A 27,816-nucleotide genomic window follows, 5' to 3' on the forward strand; every position below is an offset into this window, starting at 1 on the left:
AAATTAGATTCTTTTTCAGAGGGGGAGGGGGGGCGTTGTTTTGCGCTTCAGGCTCAGTGGTTTACTCCCTATGCATTCCACATGCTATCGTAGTTTTGAGTAGCAGTTTTGTTCTCCCTCTATCTCCCGCGCCCTCGCAAGATAAAAGTCAGTCAGTTTTAGTCAGCTTCTCACTTTTTTTTCTTTTTTTGGTACTTTACTTTCAGTCTTTGTTATTCACGCTTTGGGCAATCAGTCACCTTCAAAGCTGTACTTTGACCTTTGGAGCTGTTGCTTTATCTCTGTGTCTCTCACTATCTTGCCTTTCACTGTGTGAGGTAAGCACACACAACCTGAGACAATGCCCTCGCATGAATAACACTGCAGATGAAATTAATCAAAAACAGAAGCCAAAAAACGGTTTTAGGACAGTTGGAAGGGAGAGGGAAGGAGAAGACCGGCTACAGTGGGAACAAAAATGAGAAGTTGAGTAAGATTTAGCCACCCTTTCTCAGGCACGCCTCCTCCCAATGCAAGTAAACTTCCCCCAACTAAGCTACCTGTCCAGTTTTAGCTCCCTTCCCCCACCCAGCAAGCCCCTCCTCTTATTCCTCCAGGTATAAAGGTGTATTTCTGCAACCGCCTCTACCTTCTCTGCTCTGGGGAGAGTGGAAGACGACTGAAAAGAGGAAGAGAGTGAGCGTGAGAGAGAGAGGCAGAGGCGGAGTGGGAAGTTTCAGTTTTAAAAAGCAATTGGACTGACCACTCTCTGACTCGTGCTGCAGTCATGGGGCTTGGGGTAAGTGTTGGAACTCTGTCACAAGTTTGCTTAAGGTTGCTTAACTTTGCATGTGAGTGCCAGATTCTCCTGCATTGACTTAGACTACGTCTTTCTTTACAGCTTTAGGAAGTTTATGAACTCCAGAACTCAAAGATCTCACTTGTGTTAATAATAATTTACAGGAGTTTCACAATATGTTTGAACAGGACAGTTGACATAGCTTCCCGCTTCTTAAAATCGGAAGCTCCAGGGCTTTCTTCCCTCAGGCTTTTTCTGTTTTTTTGTCAGAGGCTAACTTTGTTTCCCTTTCCTTCACTGCAGAGAGGGAAAGATGAATACAAACTGGCGGCAACCTCGGAAGATGGGGGCAAGAAAGACAAGAAGGCCAAGGCCAAGAAGGATATGGACGATCTGAAAAAAGAAGTCGACCTTGTGAGTACAGAGTGCTTGAGCAAAGCCAGTCTGTAATTAGTTGCCACTTGAGGCCTCGATTGATGTGATTTAAGCATAAAATGGTGACACTAAAGCCTACAAATGACATCTAAACTAGTTAAAGTCAAGTCATTTTATAAAATTCACTCAGTTCATGTTAACACTCAGTCACTGCCAGCGATACAAACCTCTGCTTTGGCCTCATGGCTGGTCACATGAGACGTAGCTCTGTGCTTACACTGCTGCATGTACAGTCACACATTATTGGGACTGCTTGCATAGTGTAGCTCACAGCTATAATTAAATTGCAAGCCATGTCTATAAAGACTGATCTCAACCAAACACGTCAGTGCTGGGTGGGAGTGCCAGGATGTTTCAAATGCATAAACTTCCACAAACACTCAGCATTTATTTTATTGTTAGGCTTCAAAATTTCAACTCTTCCCACTGGACTCTGATGACGTAGAGACTGGTGGAGTTGTGAAGTTTCACACTTAAAAGTTTAGACAGGTTTTTAAACATCCTGGCGTAGACAGATGAGAGAGAGGGAGGGGGAAAAAAAGCAGAACACTGAGATGTTTTCCACTGGTGTCAGCTTTTTCTCAGTCACAGTCTGCAGCTTGCTTAGGTCATTTCCCAAGGTCAGCAAGGAACTTGGTGTGAGTTCACGACAAAGTCAACTGCAGAGCACCGATGACCAGTTAAAACGGTCGTTTTGGTATTTTAGAAGCCAGGGATGCTTTTATTAAAAGTTTCAAGTGTTTAGGTTTTTATCCGACACATGGAGGCATTCACCTCTCTTCTCACGTCTCCACTGGAGACAACTCAGCGCGACATTTATCTCAGACTCTTAATATTATGCATTTCAATTCCAGGCAAATTTTCCTTCCATTCGGATTAACATAGATTTGTTGGTTATCAGTCAAAAACAGAAGAAGCAGGTAAAACTAGTGCGTTTTTAAAACTAACACGTAAAGTCACTGGTTACTCGTTTATTTCTATATATGTACATATTCACGTATATTTAAGATGTATACTCTAGAAAATATTTTAGCCTTGTCCTTGTCCTTGACAAGGTCAGTTGACACATAGGCAAGTTTACCAACATCTCCAAACACCAGTCAAGTATTAGCGAGCGATCTGTGTTGAAATGTCACTTCTGTCATGAGGAACCATCAATTATTTGGCAGAATGGTGTTTTTTAAATGTTGCTGGTCAATGACTTTCACAAGGTCACAAAGAAAACATGTAGATAGATATTGTTAGGTAATATCAGATATCCAACATGGCTCCAAAGTAACTTGTTAAAAACAACATTTTTGACAGAACATGCTATTAGCGGTCTTTGGCACTTCTACAGTGATTTTGTCTTGACACAAGCGACAGTCCCTTCTTCCCAATGTCATCCTGCAGGTCACAGAATACTGAGGGTTATTAGGTAATAAAAGCTCCATCTTCCACACACATGAATGATTACTGTCCCGTGTACATCTTAACTACATCTCAAAGTCCTGCTGTCACTGAAGGACATCTCAATGCCATGGCAACCCTATCACCAAAGTGCCATGACCTCCCATGGCCTGCAATTAAAAGCAGGCATTGTCTTTCATGTGTCAGGCCACCATTGAATGTGCATTTCAAAATAAGATTTACTGTCAAAGGGCAGCTTGGATTGATAATCCCCAGATTTGAACTTTAGTTAAATATTAATAACGTATTGGATTAATGTATCAGCTCAGTAGTAAAACTGTAGGTGACTCTCTATGAAACCCATGGATTTGGCAATCTGTTAATGATTATTGCATCATCATACAATTAACCGAGGCATCAAAGTCCAGCTAAAGACAAAGGGAACAGGCCCACAATAACACAACGCAGCTAGTGATTTGATAAATTGTGACAAAGTCTAACAGAAAGTCCTAAATATAGATCTTACTGAGTTATAGAGTTTGTTTCTTCAGCAGTTTGTGGATGGCCAAGGTGTAGGTCTTTATAAGCCAGAATATGAAAGCTAGCCTGTAGCATGTAATATAAGCACAGTATCTGTGGCACATTTGGTATGGAACACTTTGCATGCTTATTGTAATGCAAAAAAGTGGCCATGCTGATTGAACCATGCGGTTACCCCCATTTTTTTCCCCATGTGACAGGAAAGCGTGCAGAGAAATGTCATCAAGCACAGTGAAGAAAGAGAAGTGGTTTAATTAACTTTTTTAATTAAAAACTTAACTAGTCAGATCAACCCAGCACACAGTAAGTGAAACTTGATGTGCACTCCTTCTGTTAAATAAAGGTTAACCAAAAAAGAAACTGCAATCTATTAAAGCAGAAAGCTGAGTGACAATCATTTACCTGCAACTACAACTCTGACACGCTTTTCACAGTGCAGGCAGTAAACGACTGGAGCTTTTACACTTTAAACAATCAAAGTGATCCTGTACTTTCGTATCACCAGCACATGCCCATGCCACAGTACACGTGCTATGATTTTTAGTCTGTTGGTAGGCGGTTGCTAGGCAACGTGATGATGTCACAACCCACGTAATACACCATCCAGGTTTTGTGGATACAAATCAGATGGCATTGTTTTAAAATTAAAGTGATAGCGATGCTGGAGCTGGTTTGCTGTAGGTGCATAAACGCCAAAAAAAAGAAATGGGTCATCTTAGCCCATTGATAGGTGGTTGCTAGGCAACGTCACCTCATGATATGTGACACAGCAGTCCCAGAAGATTATCTGCCGCTATCTTTAAAACCATTAACATATAAATTTGTGGCTATAAAACAACATCCTTGCTTTATTTATGTAAATAATAATTTTTGTTTTTGTTCGTTTTTGTCTGGAAATGGAAATTGCTTTAGTGCACTCTTGATCGCATGACTGTGTTGTCTCTCAGTTTCCAATCAATGAAAGGTGGGAGTTAGATATCACTGCAGCTCATCCGAATGACATGAGATAATCTCAATGTAGGCATCGATGAACACATGCGTCTCTGGTGGTTCATTTGCAGAGCTACTTTAGTTTCTGCCACTATCGCATTTGGAATTAACTGAATTATTGCTTGATTAAAACGTTTGGTGGCTTACAAACACTCATGGTTAAACACTACAAGAAATCATTATGAAAATCTTGCACCAAATTCACTTTGATGTCACTGATAATGACGTGAGTTAGCCTCTGAGTCAGATAGAGTTCTTGGGGAGCTTTGCTGAAATGTCAAACAAATGAGCACAAACTTTTGAGAGCAAACATCAGTCTATCAGTTGGGTGACATCGATTTACGGAGTGTTTGCTCGCAGCAAACTGATTGCTTGAGCCAATCCGAACGTCACTGAGCTCACGGCAGCCTTCATGTCTCACTTATGCAATGTCTCTCAGTCTCTTTCCTTCTCTCTCCATAGGATGATCACAAGTTAACCTTGGATGAACTTCACAGAAAATATGGAACTGACCTAACCAGGGTGAGCATTCCAGATGTGTGTATGTGTGTCTTTGTTTTTGTGAGTCTTTCAGCTGATAAAGACAGAGGTAAGGGAAGATTTCACAATCCAAGCTGAGGTCAAACAGCGGACTAAAGACATGGACAAAGTTTCACTTTTTTCTTGTACTTATCCAGCAGTGTAGTGTTTATCCAAGAGCAAAGAAGTGGAGGCACAGATAGTCATGCAGCAAAGAAATTCATTTCTTGGTTTTTAGCCTAGTTTTACAGGTGTTGGCCTCATTCCTTCCTTCCTCCCAATGAAAAGCAGGTGAAAAGGGACTTTTCAAAACACTGGATAGAAATAAAAAGTGTCCCTGTTATTTAAAAGTACTGTAATGGTCTTGGCTATAAGTATGATTTGCAAGCAGGTCAAAGACTACTTTGTTAGAAAGTAGTCATGCTGTTGCATTGTTACAATGATGCTACATGTTCCCACAAACAAGAGAAGACACGAGAAATTTCTAGGAAGAGGAAAGAGAGTAGCCCTTTAAGGTATCAGTGCACGCCACACTGTACAAAGAAAGCAAAGCTAGCTCCTACACAATAGTTGTTCTTCATGTTTTCCTCATCAAGCTAAGGTTACATACACACAGAATCCAATTGCACTAGCCAATACAATTCCACCACGGCCAAATGCCTGAGTGACGCTGGTTATCTCCTGAAATCTGATCTGTCTGAGTTTGCCCTAAAACAAAGGCTTCATTCACACCAGAACACCAGACTTATTGATCCTGCCAACAAGGAGAGAAAAAAAGCTCCTTGTTAATCTTGGTATTTGTTTAAAGAGACTTTCAGTCACACATGAAGTAATAGAAATACAACTTGATCATCTGGTATATTTCTCTGTCTTGGTTTTATTACTACTGGTATGTTGTTTTCATTTACTGCAAGTCACACATAAAACAGAGGAAGCTCTCATTTTAAGATTAGGGAGATAATTTTCTTCACGCGTTCGGGTTTTCTTTTGTTTTGCGTCAACCAGACCTTAATCCACCATGTCTTTGTGGAATAGAGTGAACTTGTTTACCAAATAAAACCGTTCTTGTTCTTGTCCTTTATTATGGTTCTCACCCAGTAAATGAAGATTTAGACAGATTTAGAGAACAGATGAATATTTTTTTATATTATAGTTTGCACAGCTTCTTCTTATCTTTGTTTTTCTTTTTAGGGTCTTTCCTCCTCCAGAGCAAAAGAGATCCTGGCCCGAGATGGCCCCAACGCCCTCACACCTCCCCCCACGACACCTGAATGGGTCAAGTTCTGCAAACAGGTAAGAGTCAAACATCCTCCCCTTGCAAACCATAAACCTGTTTTTGAATATTCAAATAGTAGAAATGCAAATTAAGTCTGTGTCACTGTAAACCAGTACAACCAGCAAAGCCTGATTGTTATTTCCTCTTGTTTCCAGCTGTTTGGTGGTTTCTCCATGCTGCTGTGGATTGGTGCCATCCTCTGCTTCTTGGCTTATGGTATCCAGGCTGCCTCAGAAGATGAACCTACAAATGATAACGTAATGATAGTTTCTTTATATAGATTGTGACATATTAATTAAAGAATTAATAGTTACAAAGGTTATGTCTCTCTTCTCTCTTCATGTAGTTGTACCTAGGTATTGTGCTTTCTGCTGTCGTCATCATCACCGGTTGCTTCTCCTACTACCAAGAGGCCAAGAGCTCCAAGATCATGGAGTCCTTCAAGAACTTGGTCCCACAGGTGAGACACAAAAAGAAAAGCTAATGTAACAGCCCATTTATACACACTGTTTTTGTCTTAAATTGCTTTGTAGCCTCCCAGTGGTAACACCCAACAGTACTAGTTGCACAACTCTAAGGAGTAGTGTTTCGTCATCGGTATTACAACAATGATGATACATTTTACCATCACTCATCTGAATCATCTGGGAATTAAAAACAAGAAATATTCATCATGTCTTTTTGACATGTTTTATAATGTAGTTATTGTTTTATAATGTTTAACTAAAGTCTTTGGCAACAAGCAACAGTACTAGTTGCACAACTCTAAGGAGTAGTGTTTCGTCATCGGTATTACAACAATGATGATACATTTTACCATCATTCATCTGAATCATCTGGGAATTAAAAACAAGAAATATTCATCATGTCTTTTTGACATGTTTTATAATGTAGTTATTGTTTTATAATGTTTAACTTAAGTCTTTGGTTTTATAGCAAGCCCTGGTTATCCGTGATGGAGAGAAGAAGAACATCAATGCTGAGGAGGTGGTGCTTGGAGATTTAGTGGAGGTGAAAGGAGGAGACAGGATCCCTGCTGATCTGAGAATTATCTCTGCTCATGGCTGCAAGGTCTGTAATAATAATAATAATAATAATAATAATGGATACTTTATTGATCCCCATGGGGAAATTACTTGTTTTTCTCTGCATTTGACCCATTCACTCTGTGAAGCAGTGGGCAGCCCACTAAGCAGGCGCCCGGGGAGCAGTGTGTAGGGACGGTACCTTGCTCAGGGGTACCTCAGGGTAGCCGTTAAGTGGATTCGAACCGCCGACCTTCCGATCATGGGGCGACCACTTTACCTACTGAGCTATCCCTGCCCCTGTATCAACTACTTGTGTTAATCCCAACAAATACTTTTGTAGAGCGTGGGTTTGATAGCTAATATATATTTTTAGACTGTTCAATTTACTTCTTTACACTCAAGCTGCCCTGTGATAATGTTTCTGATTCATGTGTTATGGTTTTTGAGTAACTGGGCGGAATGTTAGTCCACGAAAGCATTAAAGGCAAGCTCACATCATGATCTCAGCATCAGATGATTGCTTATCAGAAACCTTTCTATGTTTCCTAACGAGGAATCTTATCGAGACTGTGTTTGAGTTTCTTTACCCAACATACATTTGTTGCTCACCTGCAAGCTGTTTGGCAACCCACCTCCATCTCAGCTTCTCAATATATCCTTTTTCTGGCTTGATCAGCGTGATGTCTTTTGTCACTGATTCCTGCTTCTGTGCTTTCATTCCTCAGGTGGACAACTCCTCCCTGACTGGTGAATCAGAGCCCCAGACTCGTTCTCCAGACTTCTCCAATGAAAACCCACTGGAAACCAGGAATATTTCTTTCTTCTCCACCAACTGTATTGAAGGTACAGCATGGAGAATTAGTGGTTGACATAGAAATGTATATAGAGATCATGAATCATCACCAAGCTTCCATGGACTCAGTCTGTCTTCTCTTTTCAGGCACAGCCAGAGGAATCGTCATCAACACTGGTGATAATACCGTCATGGGCCGCATCGCCACCCTGGCTTCCAGTCTAGAGGGCGGAAAAACTCCCATTGCCATTGAGATCGAGCATTTTATCCACATCATCACTGGAGTGGCCGTGTTCTTGGGTGTTTCTTTCTTCATCCTCTCTCTCATCCTTGGATATAACTGGCTGGAGGCTGTCATCTTCCTTATTGGTATCATTGTCGCCAACGTGCCAGAAGGTCTTTTGGCTACTGTCACTGTGAGTTTTGGTGTCTAATGGCATTCCTTTTAAATACCTTATATTTATTGATACAAAAAGACTGTGGTTCTTAAAACCTAAATTGTCTGTAGGTGTGTCTGACTCTGACTGCTAAGCGTATGGCCAAGAAGAACTGCCTGGTGAAGAACTTGGAAGCTGTCGAGACTCTGGGGTCCACCTCCACCATCTGTTCTGACAAGACCGGCACCCTGACCCAGAACAGAATGACTGTGGCCCACATGTGGTTTGACAACCAGATCCATGAGGCTGACACCACTGAGAACCAGAGTGGTACCTCTTTTGACAGGAGCTCTGCCACCTGGGCTAATCTGTCCAGAATCGCTGGACTCTGCAACCGTGCCGTTTTCCTGGCTGACCAGAGCAACGTTCCCATTCTGAAGGTGAGAAATCTTCATCTGTAAAACTACTCAGCTTCCTAAGCACTACCTGTTGTACTCTAGTTCATCCATCGTGACCATCACGAAAGACTCCAAATAATTCCCCACTGTAAGAACCTTTGTTTCAGTGGAGCAAATCCTCACAGCTCTGGTTGTAAACAAGCACAGAGCTTATTACCTCGTGGTGTATTGACCTAATTCCTTTAAATATTTTAAGGAATTTGATAGTATACCCAGTGAACATGGGATGCAGTGGCTATGTGTGAAGTGCTGCAGTGTTATGACTTGGCTTGGAACTTTTGGGATACAAGCAAATACAAATGCAGCCAATCAGCGCTAGAAGTCTTTAGAAAAGCACTCAAGATAATTAAAGGCTGTTTTAAATATACAGCTGGTTCTTTAGCGATGGCTGGCCAGAAAAAAACCATAAGTTAATATATGTAATGAATCCTGGCAAGTGTGCTACTAATGCTCATTATGGACAGAATCAAATGTAGGCAATGCATAGTCGGCGAATTATATTAGAGTTTATATAAGCTTATATAAGAGTGTAAGAGTAAATCAACATTTGATACAAGTGATATTGTACTGTGGAATTAAATTAAAACTGAATCCTAGTCCTCAAAATCATCTACCCAGTTTAGGGAGTGGTATTCATTAAGACCCAGGTGCTGTATATTTTATGTAATTCAACAACAAATTATCTATATATATAGTTCTGTATTTATCAGTCTACATTTGCAACATATTGTAATAGAGAAGGCATGGGATGTGATTGTTGATCCAATTTTAATGACAGTTTTTTTCTAAAATCCACAGAGAGATGTCGCTGGTGATGCCTCAGAAGCTGCCTTGCTGAAGTGTATTGAGTTGTGCTGTGGATCTGTCAGTGAAATGAGAGAAAAATACCCCAAAATTGCTGAGATCCCTTTCAATTCCACAAACAAATACCAGGTAAACCATTCAGATAGTGTGATAAAAGCTCAAAAATAAAAGAAAACTGATCCACAGATTGTTTAGCCACTCAAGTGTTGTTTTAAAGCATTGATTTGAGCATTAGGCTGTTTCCATCTTATTTCTTTTTTAACCTGAACAAGAAGGCTTGTGGCTCTGACTGTGAAACAAACAGCACAACAACCAAATACAAAGGCAACTTGACAATCACAGCCTGGCAATCCCCTAAACCCTACCCTGCTTTATCATATATTTTAGTTTAAATTACGCTGTGGTTTGCCAGTTGAGCATCTGCAAATTTAAAAGAGTTAGACAATAAACTAATCAGTAAAGTATTTACTCAGGTTTAATATCATACAGTCATCAATACAAACTGCTTTATCCAAACAGACCTTCTGGACATTAGAAGGCATGCAGGTTTTAGGCCATTCTGGAATGCCCTTTTTAATTAAATCTTTGATTATCTTGGTCTGTTATGTATAGTCTCGGTGTACAACATATTTAGTAGTAAATGCTGATTTGTGCCCCCTAGTGGTTGGATTAATCATAAGCTGTTTTTGGCTAAAGTTCTTATCAAAGCTGTCTAGAGTAAACCAGTTTTTTTTCATTACATAAACCACTGATAGTATAGATAAAACCTGAATTTAAATCCAGCCTTTCTGTTGTCCCAAAGCTCTCCATCCATAAAAACACCACTCCTGGGGAAACCAAGCATCTGTTGGTGATGAAAGGAGCTCCAGAGAGGATTTTGGACCGCTGTTCCTCCATTGTGCTTCAGGGCAAAGAGCAGGCTCTGGATGATGAGATGAAAGATGCTTTCCAGAATGCCTATGTTGAGTTGGGAGGTCTTGGAGAGAGAGTTTTGGGTACAGAGCATTCCTTCTATAGCTACATCCTTTATTAGGTAGTGGAAACAAGGCAAAGTTCTGCAAAGTCCTGACTAGCATTTTCTTTGTGTCTTATTCAGGTTTCTGCCACTGTCACCTGCCTGATGACCAGTTCCCAGAGGGATTTGCTTTTGATACTGATGAAGTGAACTTCCCCACTGAGAACCTGTGCTTCGTCGGACTCATGGCCATGATTGACCCTCCTCGTGCTGCTGTGCCTGATGCTGTTGGTAAATGCAGGAGTGCTGGAATCAAGGTATGATAACTTTTTGGATGACCAGATATTTGTTTTTTTTGTTTGTACAAAGTACTCCAATTTTTTCTCATCTCTTCTCTCTCAGGTCATCATGGTCACAGGTGACCATCCAATTACAGCCAAGGCTATTGCTAAAGGTGTGGGTATCATCTCCGAAGGCAATGAGACTGTTGAAGACATTGCTGCCCGCCTGAATGTTCCAGTTTCAGAGGTCAACCCTAGGTTAGTTCTCTTTCAAAGATTCACTGTGCTAGTATTTCTCAAGCGTAAGGAGCAGCTGGTAAAAATCGTTCTGTGGCCATTAGCTGGTGAATGGGCTGGTTCTTAAATAGTGCTTTTGTACTCTACCTTAGCACTTAAAGCACTTTCTTACTACAAGCTTCATTACCTCTTCAACACACAGTCACACAAGCACCCTTTTCTATGCCAAAAGTGTTTTTAACATTACCTCTACTCCATTTTAACCTTTCCATTTTAACTTTTAACCTTACATTTACTCTGGATTTATGGCAACTCGGGGTTCAGTAACTGGCCCAAAGATACTTGGATGCAAATGGAGGACTCCCAATTAGTAGACAACGTGCTCTACCTCCTCAGCCACAACCCCCTTAGAACAAAGCAGTTGCTGTAGGGTAGGTGTGGCTGAGGAGCTAGAACTCATTGTCTATAATTGGGAGTCCTAGTTCTTCCTAAGGGTGATGCTGTCTTTGTTTTGGTCAAATTGACTTTATTTTTTTGTTTTTTTTTCTTTCTAATCTCCTGATGATACCCTACTGTTGTACTAATGTTGTTGTAATTTCTTCAGGGATGCTAAGGCCTGTGTTGTCCATGGTGGTGAGCTTAAAGACATGACCTCAGAGGAGCTTGATGATTTGCTGAAGCACCACACTGAAATTGTATTTGCCAGGACCTCCCCTCAACAGAAACTGATCATTGTGGAAGGATGCCAGAGACAGGTGAGCATCGGGGGGGATTCTCACAGACACAGTTTGACAAATGTTTTGTTTGGAACTTGTAAAAACATGTTCTTCCTTGTCCAGGGAGCCATTGTGGCCGTGACAGGTGATGGTGTGAACGACTCTCCAGCTCTGAAGAAAGCTGACATCGGTGTTGCCATGGGCATTGCTGGATCTGATGTCTCCAAGCAGGCTGCTGACATGATCCTGCTGGATGATAACTTTGCCTCCATTGTCACTGGAGTGGAAGAAGGTAAGATCTATATCAAGACCTACACCTGCAGAAATCTGGAAATACAAAATACGAAACATCACTGAATCTACTAAATTACTTTGTTCAGGCCGTCTGATCTTTGACAACTTGAAGAAGTCCATCGCCTACACTCTGACCAGTAACATCCCCGAGATCTCACCCTTCCTCCTCTTCATCATCGCCAACATCCCTCTGCCCCTGGGAACCGTCACCATCCTCTGTATTGATCTGGGAACTGACATGGTGAGCTGTTTGGCTCTTCATCCTGTTCTATAGAGAGATTCAACTGAACTCAAATTTGGGTGGAAAGTTCATGTGTATATTTATTCACTTGTGGTTTTGCAGGTCCCTGCCATCTCCCTGGCTTATGAGAAAGCTGAGAGCGACATCATGAAGAGACAGCCCAGAAACCCCAAAACAGACAAGCTAGTGAATGAAAGGCTCATCAGTATAGCCTACGGACAAATTGGTAAGACATTATTTATATATAAATCTCAGTTTTTATAATCGATACATGACTTGTGACCAATGTTCCCTCTAAGCTGCGCGCGTGCTGGCACGGTCTGTGCACAGAAAATCTGCGTTGTGCACAGAAAAAAAATCTACCTGAATTGAAATTAAAATTAATACTTTAACAATTCTGTTTTGCAGTGTTAGTCAGTAAGTGACTGGCTGTTCCCGTATGGGATTAGAACGATGCCACCTTATCCCATAGTCCAGCCAATAATGCAATTCACATTCGTATATACGCAGCTAATCAGCGTCGCTGACAGGCTATGACAGCGTCCTTATGTGCCGACACCGGTGTTTTAGCTAGCAAAGCGGCGTGGCTGATGTGGAGTGAAGCCACGTTAATCACAACGTGTACGACCATTGGAGATGTGAGCAGGACAGACGGAGCAATTGACGGAAAAAGTGTGGACTTTATACCAGTTTTTAAATTGTGTTGTTGTGGGCCACGTAAAACCAGAGTTATGATAAAAATATATGCAATGTTTGGTTGCCTTCCTGAATACCATTGTTATTTATATTTACTGCGGGAAGAAACAGTAAAACCAGCGTTTTATACGGAACACGCTCGAAAGCACTCTCCGCCTGTGAGCAAAAACAAAATCAAAAAAACCCCCACCTTTTCCTATTGGTGGAAAAAAGTACCATGTCGACCAATCAAAAAATGATATGGCAACATGGCATTTAGTTGCTTAGGAAGGGGGAAGTTTTAGGACTGACAGTGGTGTTTTGAGATGTGAGAGATTTGCGATAGTTTTCAATAGTTTTGTTGTGTGTGCCAGAACAATGAGGCATCTGAATGTTACAGGTGTTACAGGAGTGATACATCTCCTGCTGTCAGGCCTGCAGGTATCAGGCTGTTGTTCTCCTTTATCTCATAGTGGACAGAAATTTTTTTTTTGGAGTGGCACAAATAATTTGTGTGGCATCAAATTTGATGCAGAACACCTGATTGTTCTGTATATAGTTTGAAACGTTTATTTTAAAAAAAACACCTTGGCTGCATTTTTAGGTAAACAGCTGCAAAAAACGTTTGCAAAACTCAGTTACTTTTTTGAAGAAGTAACTACATAATTAATTGCCCAGCATTGGTCATTATATACAGTACTGTATTTCCCAGACCACAGACTCATACTCATAATACAAGTCAGAGCTTTATAAAAAATAAAAAAAAGAAAAGAAAGAAAGAAAGTTGTGTTTTCAAACTTTGAGTTCAAGTTATTTTTACTTCCAATAGTGTTAACATACTACACAGGTCATGAACAAGTTTTTTTTTTTAATTTTCATTGTAAGTGGGCTAAAGCAGTTAATTAAAAGTAGTCTAACATAAATGTAAATGCTGTAATTTTATTATTTTGGTGTTTAATATATTTATTATTTTTCACAATGAAATACAAAAACATAAAGCATCAAATAAAAGTAAAAGAGGGGAGAAAAATTAAAATAAAAACCCACCCTGACAAACAACACCCCTCAAGTAATCAAAAGTTTAAAAGGAAAAACTTTCAATTAGTGCGAAATAACACCAGCCAAGGTATACAGAATAAGAAGGAAGAAAAAATAAGCAAACAAATATAATTAAAAATAAATAAATAAAGGTCACTCCTGAACCTGTGTTGATGGTTGGTCAAAAAATATCAAAAAGGGTTTCCAGACTTTATTAAATTTCTTTACTGATCCTCTCAAAACGAACCTAATTTTCTCTAATTTAAGATGAAATAATACATCCTTAACCCAATACGAAACCATGGGCAGGGCTGCGTCCTTCCACTTCAAAAGTATTAGACATCTTGCCAATAGTGTAGAGAAGGCAATAAGTCTTTGACCCCCTGCCGGTAGTGCCAGACCATCGGAATTGACCCCAAATAAAAATAAAAGTGGATTGAGTGACACTCTCATTCCAAATATGCCTCACAGACATCCGTCCAGAACTTTTGTATTTTGGGACAGGACCAAAACATATGGATCAAGGTGGCCTCTGCCAATTTACATCTTTCGCACGTTGGGTCAATCTGAGGATACATCTTTGCCAATTTTGATTTGCTGAGATGTACCCTATGCACTATTTTAAACTGCAGAAGGCAATGTCTTGCACACATGGAGGACGAGTGAATATTACTTAAAACATTGCCCCAGTCTGCTTCAGCAACACAGATTTTAAGATCCTCTTCCCAGGATCGCTTAATTGCAGACATAGAGGAAGAACCCAGGCGCAAAATCAGAACAAGTATTGATGATATGGCCTTTTTCTTAACCGGGTTGAAACACATAATGTCATCCATTACATCATTAGGGTGTTTATTTGGGAACCCTGGGATAGAGCCTGAAAGAAAGTGTCGTATTTGTAGATACCTAAAAAAATGAGAGGGGGGTAAGTTGTATTTATTAGTCAGCTGTTCAAATGAGGCAAACGTGCCGTCAATTAATAGTTCTTTTAAAGATCTCAGCCCTCACCTCTGCCAGCCCTGAAATGTGGCATCAGACATTGAAGGGGAAAAAACATAGTTGGAAGCTACTGGGCTGCCTAAGCACATCTTCAGAAGATTAAAATGTTTTCTAAACTGAAAGCAAATTTGGATAGTATTATTAACTACAGGATTCTCAATTGTCAGGCTTTTGGGTAACGGGATAGATGCACCTACGACAGACAATAGCAAAAAAGAACCAGAAGAGAGCTTCTCCATTTCTACCCATACGGGTCCGCTGCAATCGTGCTGTAGTGCTGATAGCTCAGTTCCGTATCGCGAAATGCCTTGAATAGCATGATTACTTCTTATAGCTATTGCCAATGGCTCAATAGCTAATACGAAAAGGAGGGGGCTAAGGGGGCAGCCCTGACAGGTTCCACGATGTAAGCGGAATGGTTTAGAATAACGGTTATTAGTGAGTACCATAGCTGAAGGACAGGCATAGAGTAATTTCACCCAGGATAAAAAGGAACTTTCAAACCCAAATCTTTGCAAGGCCTCGAATAGATATTCCCATTCTACTCTATCGAAAGCCTTCTCCGCATCCATGGAGGCATTTAGAAGCAGCTTGACTGGGGGTGTACATTATATTAAGTAGTCGACGAATACTAAAAAAGGAGTGACTGTTTTTAATAAAACCAGTCTGAGCTGAAGAGATTATGTTGGGTAAAACTTTTTCCAATCGGTTGGCCAAAATCTTTGCTAGTATTTTATAGTCTGAATTCAGGAGTGAAATCGGCCTGTAGGATCCACATTCCAAAGGGTTTTTATCTTTTTTGGGAAGTAATGTTATACAAGCTTGATTTAGGCTATCAGGCAAAACACCTTTGGCAAGAGAGTCAGTATATAATGTAGCTAACCAGAGGTGTGGACTCGAGTCACATGACTTGGACTCGAGTCAGACTCGAGTCATTAATTTTATGACTTTAGACTTGACTTGAAAAAATGTTCTAAGACTTGTGACTTGACTTGGACTTTTACACCAGTGACTTGGGACTTGAATTGGACTTGAACCGGTTTACTTGAAAAGACTTGATATTTTACCCCAAATATAAAATTTAACATGCATATTATATAGAGATTGAAAATGTGACGTCATTCACGGGTAGACCGCAAAGGATTCTGGGAACTCGTGGCAAGCGGTACTAGCGCACGCAGGCTTTCAATTAAAATCAGTTATACAGCGATAAAAAGAAACACAAAAATGTCAAGAAGCCGTTGTATTATTAACTGCAATAGCCGGTCGCATGACAGCTACGGGAAGCCGACGGGTAAAGAGATCGGTTGTTATCGGATTACGTCGTTGAAGAGAAATTGTTCTAGCCATGTTTCCGAAGTAACAAAGACGGCCTGGATTGCAGCCATTCAAAGATCAAATATAACGTCCCAGAACCCTCCAGCTCACAGGTTAGTCTGCTCCAAGCATTTACACGAAGGTCAGTGTTTTTTAGTAGTTAATACGTCATTTTCATAACATAATTAGTGATATAGGTTACAAGCAAGTCTGGCGCTGAACAGAAATTGTCGCGCTATGCTCCTTTATTTATTGTGCATAAATAGTGAATTGTCCTGACACAATATTGCGTTTCGCTTCTGTTATTATGGTACATTGACAAAAACATATACTTTTATTCACAGGATAAAACAGGGTTTTTGTATCACTAATTGCCCAGTACGATTACAGCATACAATATTGTTGTCACTGCTACATTTCTGTGATGGGTACCAGAAATTATTTCCACTACTAATTAATTACCCTTGAGCTCAAAGGTCCTATTAATAAACGGTTAAGGAATGTGTATTTATGACGACAATTTGTGAGACTGGTAAACTTATGATACGTACGATGGTCTTTCGTTCTACACGGTGCATTTCAAGGTCCTGCACCCATCCGTCGGTAAACTGTACCTGGGCTTGTTGCAGTGACCTGAAGTTACTAAACTTCATGAGTGTATGCACTCACTCCAAGAACCGTATGATTATAAATATGCATATAAATATGCTACAATGAGATAGCTGACTTCATCTAACTAGCAAATGTTGTCCAGGCTACGTTGGTGATACAGTTTTTTTTAATGTGTATGATATTTTTGTCATGCGATTTTAAAGCTGGTCCTACAACCGCATCCAAGAATAACATGCAGCTTATCTCAGAACTGTCGGTGAAAATTATTCTTGGAGCTAGGTTTAATTGAGCTGCATTTTAAAGAGGTGCAATTTCACAATTTGTGTATATTTTCTAAGTTCACTATTTTGTCATGTGTTGAGAAAAACACAGATTTTAAAATTACATGGTCTAATATTTACATTTAGCATATAACTGCAACATTATTTTTTCGTTTTTTTTTTTTAAAGACTCGAAAGGACTTGAAATTCAAAGTTTCAGACTTGTGACTTGACTCGGACTTTTACACCAGTGACTTGAGACTCGACTCTGACTTGCCTGACATTACTTGAGACTTGACTTGAGACTTGAGGATAAAGACTTGAGACTTACTTGAGACTTGCAAAACAATGACTTGGTCCCACCTCTGTAGCTAACACAGGGGCTAGTTTTCCAGCAAAGACGGCATAAAATTCGTTCGGTAAACCATCAGGGCCTGGTGATCGGCAAAACTGTAATGATTTTATTGCCGTTATGATCTCCTGCTGCTGCAGAGGTGCATCTAGGGTGGAAACCTCGTCTGGGGACAATGTTGGAATCTTTAGGTCTCTAAAAAAGTCAGAGAGAAGGTTAGAATCATTGGTATTATCGGAGCTATACAACTTATAATCCTGTTGATCTGTAACAGTTCCACCATCTCAGGTTGCGACCCCATTAATAGTTTGCCTGGCTCTTGCACATTTCAACTGTCTTGCTAGAATCTCTCCCGCCTAATCTCCGTGCTCATAGGTATCACTGCGGTTCTTTAACAATAAATATTCTATAGAGTTTTAAGATGGGTTTCTTGGATAAAGGCTATATCAGTACCCATATTTTTCAAGTGAGTGAGAACCTTCTTTCTTTTAATAGGATGGTTCAGGCCTTTAACATTCCAGGTCACTAAGTCAATAGGGGTAACCATTGAAAATATATCAAAAATTTTAGCTCATTCTTGCTCAGACAAGAAACATAAAACACTTGGAACCCTCCCAGAAACCCCCTGAACCCCCAGGTGACGCTAGATGTCAGAACAAACAGCACACCTATCCAATCTAACTGAAAAACTTCCATAACTATCCTACCTAAAGCTCCTTAATCCCGCATAGTGGAAAGGTTGGAATAAGACTCACCAGGTGTACACCGGTGAAGTCCACCATTCAAAGTATGTGTAAAATAACTGCACTGTCACGCCAAAAAATAATAAAGAAAAAGAAATGAAGTCAAATGTCTGAAAATCAACAAAGGATGCATGACAATGCCGTAACAGTCGTCCGAAGTAGTCCCGTGTTCCACGCGCCTCAAAACAGTTCAGTCTTCCATGGAGTCTTGCACAAACCTTTCGGCCTCAGCCACAGAGCCAAATGTGAGGCGTACACCATCTGTTTTAACAATGCGTAGTCGTGCCGGGTATAGCAGTGATGGTTTCAGGCCCATCTTGTACAAGCTTGACATAACTGACCTGTATTCTCTCCGCTGGCTCACCACCTCAGGGCTGTAGTCTTCATAGACTCGGAATGGTTTATCCATATACTTCAGGTCGTTCCTCCTAGCCTGTCGTATTAGCAGCTCCTTGTTTTGGTAGCGGTGAAAACAGACAATGACGGGCCGCGGTCTGCCTCCAGGGGTCGGTTTGGGGGCCGAAATACGGTGTGCACAATCCAGTTCGGGGGGAGAGGGGAAAATGTCTCTCCCAAAAACGTCTTGCAACAACTGTGAGAAAAACTTAGAGGGTTGTGGACCCTCAATCCCTTCCTCCAGGCCGATAAGGCGGGCACTGCAGCGTCTGTTTCTCGACTCAATGTCCGATAGCTTAGCCTTCAGCTTTTCATTAGCGACCCGTAGTGTCTCACAGGTATCCTCCACTTTAGCAAGGCGCTGGTCGAGCGGTTCAGCGCTTTCCCCCAAAGATTCTAGGCACTCACCATGGTTGTCCGATGCCTTCTGTAGTCCATCCAGCTTTTTACTCAAGTCATCAAAAGCTGACTTTTAATTTCGCCAGTAAAGCTGAATGGTGCTCCGCTAGCAGTGCTGTTATGTCGGCTTTGCTAACATTCGCAGGAACGCTAGCAACCACGCATTCGGTTGTTTTACCATTCGACTTTGCAGGTTTAGGCGACATGACAGGGCATCAAATGTTCCAACGGCTTCACCAAATCACCAAGATATTTGCCTCAAAAGATAAGTTAGGTGGGCTCGCTCAAATAACTAAAAGTTGCGGGAGCTAAGGGAAAGCGTGACTACCCCATGCTTGTCTATAATTTGATTATTTTAATAAACCATGTAACTTGGATGGATTCGATGCTGGCGTGACCACAGTGGACATGTCTGCTGTTGCTCACAGTGGTCCAAAGGACCGCTCAGGGAGTTTGTGTCGCTCAGACACATGCTCCTCCTACCAACTCAAAACAAAACAAAACACAAACTGAAGTGTATGCTCTCTACTGCCCCCTGGTGGACAGTCTGCATACTGTACTTTGAATCCCATATCCAAAATGGCTGCCTTGTTTTGGCGAGTTGCGCTTTGCTGGGGAAATCTTTGCTTTTACAATACATTTCTGGTGTGAATATCATTGCTTTGTTTCAGATGGTTTTGATGTTTTTATACCTGACTTCATGGTAAAGTCTGCATCAAATACAACACAATGGGTTTCCAAAGTCAGTTTTTTTTGTCCCCCATATCTCTCCTTTTTTCACCTTATGAAGCAATCTATATGATGCTTATTACAGTGACAAAGTCAATATTTCCATTAATTAACTACACTTATTAAAGCTTGAAATGTCTCTGTGCGGCGCCAAAATCACATTGGATTTTAAATCAACTGATCAAGATGAGATTGTAGCACAGACTTCCAGCTTTAATTCAGCACATTTTTAGAGACTAAATCCATTTAAAGTCGTGTTTTTAAAAATCCTCAAAAAGAAGAAAATCAAATTAAAGGATATCTTCACAATTTCAAACATATAGTTTTATACTGTTAAAAACTCATCTTTTTAAACTTGCTTTTGGTTGATTTTTGTTTCTATGTTTTCAGTTCTCTGTGAAGCACTTTGTGTTTTTATCTTGGAAGGTGCTATACAAATAAAATGTTACTTGATTTACTTACTTTTATGTCTCTCCAGAGGCTTAGCTTTGCAGGGAATGCCACTTACATGTTATATTTGGTTGTCTTATCTCCATCTTGATTACCAGAGACAAGTATGAAAGTTGTTAATGAAAGCTAGAGAAACTGTAACTCTGCTTCTGATTTGCATTTCCTGAGGTTTCCTGTTGTTTTTCTCCTGTTAGGTATGATGCAGGCCACAGCTGGCTTCTTCACATATTTTGTCATCCTGGCTGAAAATGGTTTCCTCCCCATGGACCTGATAGGACTCAGAGTGCTGTGGGATGATAAATATGTAAATGACCTGGAAGACAGCTATGGGCAGCAGTGGGTCAGTCACACTTATGCTTAAATTTAATTGGCGTTTCAGTCTAGGAAAAGGAAAACATTCTAATCTTTTCCTTTTTATTTTATTCTGTTCCAGACATATGAGCGCAGAAAGATTGTAGAGTACAGCTGCCACACAGCCTTCTTCGCCAGTATTGTGATCGTGCAGTGGGCCGATCTGATCATCTGTAAGACCAGGAGGAACTCCATTGTGCAGCAAGGAATGACGTATGTACACATAGAGATGCTTGAGATCTTCAAATGACAACTGGGTCTTTATATTTGAGTAATTGTAAATAAAATCAAAGACATTACTGATGAGATGGCTTCAAGCCACAATGACAGTTTGGTACTGTGTTGCATGCTTTCCTATGACAAGAACATCAATATGTCAGGTAATTTTAAGAGTAGGAGCTTTTGTTGTATTGACCCATACCTTTTTTTCACCCCCACAGGAACCGCATCCTCATCTTTGGGCTCTTTGAGGAGACGGCTCTGGCTGCCTTCCTTTCATACTGCCCAGGCATGGACGTTGCCCTCAGAATGTACCCTATGAAGTGAGTCAAGTACACAAACAGAACCATCCTGTGACTCATGACTTTAAAATTAGCTTCCAAGATAATTTCGTAGGCTCCAATAATCATGCAGAACGTTTCATTTTCCTTTTTCACTGTTGGCTTTTGTTGATATCCCACTTTGCGTGTCTGTTCAGTTTATTTGAGGACCTCGCTGAGCACAAGGCAACTTTTGTTAAAGTGTGAAAAGCCTTCTTTTGGCAAATTTGCAGACATCCCTGGTTGCTGGATCCTTCCGGAGGTTTCTCGTACATCACTCAGTGCAGACAGCCCTTTGAGAGCTTCATGTTTTCAGTTTGGTGATGCTTTAGCTTTATCATCTCGTTGAAAATAAGATGGCTATTATCTAGTGTCACTGGTAATTTCCACTTCAGAGGCAGAGCGAAGCACAAGAGATGCTATACTAATGAGTTTCTTTGCCCAAAAGAGAAAAATAGAAAGCACTGAGGCTCATTAGCTCAAGAGTTCACACGCTACTTTCCTTTGTCACCTTTATTCATCGGTTTCCCATGGATCTGTCTCTCCTTTCTCACCTTCTTCATTCACCTGTTTTGTGTCCCAGACTCTAGCTTCTGTTTTGTTCTTTCTAAGTTATTTCTCTCTTTACCTCTGTAAATATCTTATGCAGATTAAAGGTGCTGAGCATATGTGTCTGACACTATGCCCTTCTGGGGTATTTTATTGGGTAAAGACAGGGGTGTAGGCCCCTGCTCTAGTTCTAAGACACTTATAGAATCACACAAACCCCCTCTAGAAGTTTTGTGGATTTGTTTTCAGGGCTTTGCATTAGTGGGCTTTTAGCAGCCTCGTTAGCGTTGCCAGAGAGCACTATCAAAGAGATGAACAGGATATGTCCTCAACCCAGCTGTCAGATTTCTCTGCATCATTTTGTTTCAACGGCTTCTGAATTCATTTAATAGCCGGTTCTCCACAGCCTAATGCTCACCCCAAAAGCTTTTCTGTTCAAAAGAGAAGAGTGTGCTTGTGTTGGGGTTTTTTGTCACATTCCCATTAATAATTCAACCTGTCTGTCCATCCTTACCTTTAGGCCATTGTGGTGGTTCTGTGCCTTCCCCTACTCCCTCCTCATCTTTCTTTATGATGAAGCCAGAAGATATATCCTCAGACGCAACCCAGGAGGTAAGAGCTTCACTAACTCTTGACATATATAACTATCTGAGGCCCCTAGGACACATTTTTGCCTGTATTCTCAGTATTGTAATCTGAATGTAGTGGGGCACAGAGGGATTTTTTACTTGACTTGAAGTCAGATGCAGAAAAATGTGCTGCGTTGCTTAAAATATGTGCTCTCTGCACATTTGGAAAGAAGAGGATCATATTTTTGCATATTTGGGAGGTGATTTTCTCAAAAGTTCGCCCCACACATTGCAGTAATCTCAATGCATGAAAAGCGCTGAAGGCAGAGGAAAAATGTGTCCCTTTAACGTAATTAAACCGCATTAAAAAAAAAACATCTGAATGGGAGACCTTCTTTTTAGCTATTTTTTGACAAACACACGGGATTGAAAACACGACTGCAAAGTAGTGAAATATTGATGGCTTTAAAAGGTGTTGAAACTTCTAAAAAAACCCACAAAAACAAACAAACTCCCTCCAGTGGCTGATGTCAGTCTCATTGATTCATTGAGGCTGACATCACAGAGCAAAGGCAGCCGCAGCTTTGTGAAGGTGCCCACTGTACTGTGTGAAAATGAGACACAGGTGTGTGTGTGTGTGTGTGTGTGCGTGTGTGTGTGTGTGTGTGTGTGTGTGTGCGCACACACACACACACAGTTAATGCATCATTCCACCCACAAAGCTGAACAGAACCTGTACGAAGGGCTGGCTCTGAAGCAGCTGTGTGAGAGTGCGTGTGCGCTACATCTGAGCCCCACGGCACAGATCAGTGAACATCCCACTGCCCATCCATGGTGAATAATGTGTTACATTCAGACAGGAAAAAACACAAGTTGAGCTGACATGGTTTCTAGCAACTTTGGCCCCCTTTTCTTTCTTTTTTTTTTGAAAGCGCTAGCAAATAAATACTTTTTCCACTCCATAAATAGCCCAAAGTGAACTGCCCTTAGATAATTTTTTAACTTTTTTAAAACTATTTTTTAACTCACAGTTTCTCCCAAAAGTGAAACCCAACATGCTAAATGGTATAATTCAAGCATTTAGAGCAGGGATGTCAAGCTCATTTTACATTGAGGGCCACATACAGCCCACTTTGATCTTAACTGGGCCCTTTCTGTCGTTGTAAGTTTAAGTTTAATCCATCTCTATATTTTTCTATAATATAAGAAAATTAAGTGAAATAATAACCAAAACAGAGGCATTTCTATAATAGATGGTCATCTATGACATGATTTTATTATTTAATATATCACTGTAGGATGATTAGTATGCATGGGGTGGTCTTTATCAGTAGGTAAAACTGAAAGATTTATGAAAATACAGTTAAAAATCCAAGATTTATGCCCTCCTTCACATTGTCCAAAGATGTCCAGCGGGCCAGATTGGAGTCTTTTGCAGTCCTGGCGCCTTATGTTTGACACCAAATACCAAATTGGTGTCAAAATTGGGGAATTTTGGTATTAGGACCACTCTCGCCATTCATTTTTACTGGATTTTATGTCCAGCTAATGATATAAAACCCAAACATCTAGCTTTTGAGCTACAGGGTCATTTTATGTGATTCTTTTAGTCATTTCATCCCAGGGTGATTATTCATGGCCTCACTGATGGTGTAACCTCATAAGCAACCATGAAACAAAAATGACACAGCCTCTCCCGTCCCTTCAGGGTGCATCTTCTAATGGCCGCATTTCCCCTAAATTTAGCATGCAGTCTCTCGCACACGGCCCAAGCCCAGTCAAGTCTTATTTCTTCGAATCACTGTCAGCCAGCATGAGGGGTGAAATCTTTCTGAGCACGAGGTTTGAGGCCAAAGCCGTTTTAGATGTGGCTGTCGTGTTGTATTCCATCTTTTTTTTCTCTGTAAAAGACAATGAGACAAATTTGAGCCCTAAACTGTGAGAAAGATTTAAAAAAAAAAAACAAAACCCTCCCTAATTGTGTCTCCTTTGCTTTCTAGGTTGGGTGGAGAAAGAAACATACTACTGATCCAACGCCACACAGACACGGAGGGAGCGTGTGCTTCATTACTATTTAATGCCATGTTACATATTTGTTTGAGTTATTAGACCCCCCCATTAATAACACCACAAAGCATGGATAGATTAAGATTATATTGATGTGTGTTTCTTTCCCAATAAAACATTCCCACTGTTCACTGAGGCTGCTTGCATGATTGCTTGTCTCTCTGATGCCTTTGGACTGGAAACCGTGTTTCAGGAACTTGATTCAGGATGTTCCGAGGTTCAGCAGATACATACCTGTGAGTCAGGCGCAATGACCCGTGCAGTGGGATTATCCACCTCAACAGTCTTCACTGCAGGAATTGAATATGAAGAGCTTAATGGGGAACAAGCAAGATGTCTCAGGGAAGGAGAAATATTTTAGGGCATTTTCACAGGAAAGCATGATCATCATTTACCATCAATTAGTAACTTAGAGTTCAGAGTGTATTGAAGTATTGAAGAATAAAGGTGGTCAGAACAAATATTGACTTTCAAATTCAGTAATTGTACAAACTCTGTTTTTGCCTCATATAATAATAATAATAATAAACTTTATTTATAAAGCACACTTAAAAACCAAGGGTATGCCAAGGTGCTTAACAAGTAAGATAGAGAATAGGAGGAGGATAATAGAAATAGGACCAAAGCAAGTACTAAGTATGCAAGCAGATAACTGTCACTGATACATAGGAAAGCAACAGGTACAGAGCAAACAAGAATTTAAATGAGCATAAAAGTGCATGATATAAAATCATAAAAGAAATATTAACTAGAGGGAAAGGCAAGATTGAATAAGTGGGTTTTTAATCGTGATTTGAACAGTGCAATGGAATCAGATGTGCGGAGGTCGAGAGGAAGGGTATTCCACAGTACCGGGGCAGCTAGAGCAAACGCACGGTCACCCCGGGACTTCAGCCGAGATCTGGGTTGCGTCAGAAGTAGTTGAGTGGCAGATCTGAGTGTTCTAGCAGGAGTATGTGATTTGAGAAGTTCACTAAGATAACTTGGCACTAATTTATTAATAGTTTTGAAAGTAAAGAGTAATATTTTAAATGGAATACGGTACTTTGTGGGCAGCCAATGCAAGCTAGCTAGGACAGGAGTAATATGGCAAAATTTCCTGGTGCCGGTCAAGAGGCGGGCTGCTGCATTTTGGACTGTTTGCAGTCTAAGAAGAAGAGAAGAGGGAAGACCGTAGTACAAAGAGTTACAACAATCCAACCTGGAGGTCACAAAAGCGTGAATAAGCTTCTCCAGGTCCTCATGCGGAACATAATGCCTAGCCTTAGAGATAAGGCGCAGTTGGTGGAAGCTAGATCTCACTACAGCAGACACTTGCTTATCGAGTTTGAGCGAGCTATCCAGCAGTACACCCAAGTTACTGGCATAGTCACAAGAAAAGCTAGCAAAGGAACCCAGGGCAGCACAGAGTTGGGCACGAGGGATTTTACTGTTGAACACCACAATCTCAGTCTTCTTATCATATACTGTATTTCCATTTTCATGTGCAGTAAACAGCTGTACTTTCCTCGCAAAAATGAGGAACAAGCATACTGAAACGGTGTGTGTGTGTGTGTGTGTGTGTGTGTGCGTGTGTGTGTGTGTGTGTGCACGTGCTTAAAAGTGTCTCTATTATCTCAAGAGCCATGTCTGTCACAGCAGTGTTTGCAATGGATTGGTCTGTTGACCGCTAATGCAAAGAGGGCCTCAGTGAAAATGAACTGAAACCACTCTAGTGCTATCTTTGTGTTTACACTGGTCATTATGATCGCCCCTCAACCTGTCTTGTGTGTGTGCGAGTATCTAATCATCATGCCAACCTGGTCACAGATGGCCAGCTTCACATAGACACACACACACTTGGGGGAAAAGTGCTTGAGCCGAAAGAGTAATCTTTCAGGTGATTTCTTCCACAGCAGAGGGTGCTGCTGCAAGACAGAGTCTAGAGTCAGGAGTCTGCAGACAAAAGGATGGAGGGATGTAGAGGAAAGAGGGACAAAGAATGGGGTCGACAAAAGTGAGTCAGGGTGACGATGAGGAAGCGAAAGAGTTGGGGCATGAGAAACAAAGGCAGGCATTAATTTGTGTTTTTAGGGGCTGACATTATGAAGCTTAGTTTATGGGTTTCTGCTCACTGCTTTGAGAGAAAACGAGGCTGCAGACAGACTAACATTATCATGTCTTCAGCCCCCCCCCCCACCACACACACACTCCTCCACTCCCCCACCCCCAGTCCTGCCCTCCTTCACAAGCAGGGCCCCTGAACGTGCCTGTTGCTATGGCAACTCATTTGAGAGCCTTCTCTCTCTCGCTCTCTGTCTCTTTCTCTAACATCTAAATAAAATCTTGGCTATTTATAGCACAACACTGGCAACATGCAAGCCACATTTAATCGTGCACCCACAAATGGGAATGCAAAACAAAAATGCAGTAAACAGGCAACTGCACATGTGCAGTAATACACAGGAAGACGTATAGGCTTGTGTGCACACCCGCCTCCTCTATGCCAAGGCTTGCTGCTGTGCGTCCATCTGTGAATTAAGTCCACCTGTGGGTTTTGTTTGTTTACCCCTGCTTTGGGGTATTTTTTTCTCATCATATTTCAGAGCAGAGCTGGTCTGATAAGCAACCATGGAGTTAATGTGTGTGTGTCTGTTGAACTCCTTGCTGAAGCCCGCCATTGAAATCTTCCCGTCGTCTGTTTGATCTATCTCAGCTTTATCTTGACACTTGCCGCAGAGTGCTCTCCAGGCCAGCTGATAAAGTCTGTCAGAATACACAGGGATCCAGACAGCGAGTGACACCGTTTACCTATCGGGACACAATAGCACTCCGTAACTGCAGGCTCATATTGCCCTGCCCCGGTCTACTTCATTCTTGAGAAGGTCGCTCTCAAAGCGTAATCTGTCACAGCCTTCTGATGCGGCTGGTTCGAGCTGCAGACAGGAGACAGGAGAGCAATGAGGGGGGAATTATAAATGTGGGTTTGCCCCGAGATTTACGGAATCTAAAGCCTTGGTGGAGCTTTGGCTCATGAACATAAGGCTGTAACTTTCCTTTTTTTCCCCTCTGGCCATATATATACGACAGCAAGTGGCTGACTGTTTCTGGTTTCAAGCTTACATGCAGGGATGAAAGACTAAATCTCTCATTTGTGTTGTGGGATGAAAGGGTTTAAAAGCTCATGGAACAGATGCAAATGGCCATAAGAGTGCTGCTGCTGCTGCGGCTGCTGCTGCTGGGGTAGTGTACAGCAAAATCTTGCTGCAGTGTGATAGTCAGTGGGCTCTCGGCACAGATCCCTCTCCCTCTATCTTGCAATCTCCGCAGGAGGTGGTCAGAGGTTGGGCAGTGTTCTGGAGCTGGTATATGTTCAAAGTATATGTGGCCTAGTCAGGGCTGGACTGGGACAAAAAAATCGGCCCGGGGAATTTGGACTAGAGACCGGCCCACCAAAAATGTGACGTCATTCAGGGGTAAAACCGCAAAGGGTTCTGGGAACTTGTGGCAAGAGGTACTAGCGCATGCAGGCTTTCAATTGAACTCAGTTACACAGCGATAAAAAGAAACACAAAAAATGGCAAGAAGCTGTTGTATTATTAACTGCAATAGCCGGTGTTGTGCCAAAAAGTGATTGTCTGCCAAAAACCGATTTCCGGTATTTGCCAAAAACTGATTGCT

At 41.2% G+C, this 27,816-nt stretch overlaps 1 protein-coding gene across 1 annotated transcript; it reads left to right on the forward strand.

Annotated features, from left to right (window-relative positions):
* Positions 1-618: 618 nt before the first annotated feature.
* LOC101476791 (sodium/potassium-transporting ATPase subunit alpha-1) lies at positions 619-24,292 on the forward strand. The gene is made up of 23 exons (XM_004571251.3): positions 619-778; positions 1,082-1,192; positions 4,595-4,654; positions 5,843-5,944; positions 6,083-6,184; positions 6,274-6,387; positions 6,864-6,998; positions 7,681-7,798; positions 7,896-8,164; positions 8,257-8,565; positions 9,382-9,516; positions 10,190-10,382; positions 10,484-10,659; positions 10,745-10,881; positions 11,465-11,615; positions 11,700-11,868; positions 11,957-12,111; positions 12,214-12,337; positions 20,276-20,421; positions 20,515-20,645; positions 20,873-20,974; positions 22,041-22,132; positions 24,090-24,292. The coding sequence occupies exons 1-23, from the start codon at positions 767-769 to the stop codon at positions 24,116-24,118; spliced, it is 3,072 nt and encodes a 1,023-aa protein (XP_004571308.1). The 5' UTR covers positions 619-766; the 3' UTR covers positions 24,119-24,292.
* Positions 24,293-27,816: the final 3,524 nt, after the last annotated feature.

The sequence above is a fragment of the Maylandia zebra genome, linkage group LG23 (assembly GCF_041146795.1).
Source record: "Maylandia zebra isolate NMK-2024a linkage group LG23, Mzebra_GT3a, whole genome shotgun sequence".
Classification (NCBI taxonomy): domain Eukaryota; kingdom Metazoa; phylum Chordata; class Actinopteri; order Cichliformes; family Cichlidae; genus Maylandia; species Maylandia zebra.

Bases quoted from the DNA above. Each gene is read 5' to 3' on its own strand.
- LOC101476791 (XM_004571251.3), top strand. The intron at 4,655-5,842 runs GTGAGCATTCCA...TTTTCTTTTTAG, and splicing joins ATGGAACTGACCTAACCAGG to GGTCTTTCCTCCTCCAGAGC. The intron at 11,869-11,956 runs GTAAGATCTATA...TACTTTGTTCAG, and splicing joins TGTCACTGGAGTGGAAGAAG to GCCGTCTGATCTTTGACAAC.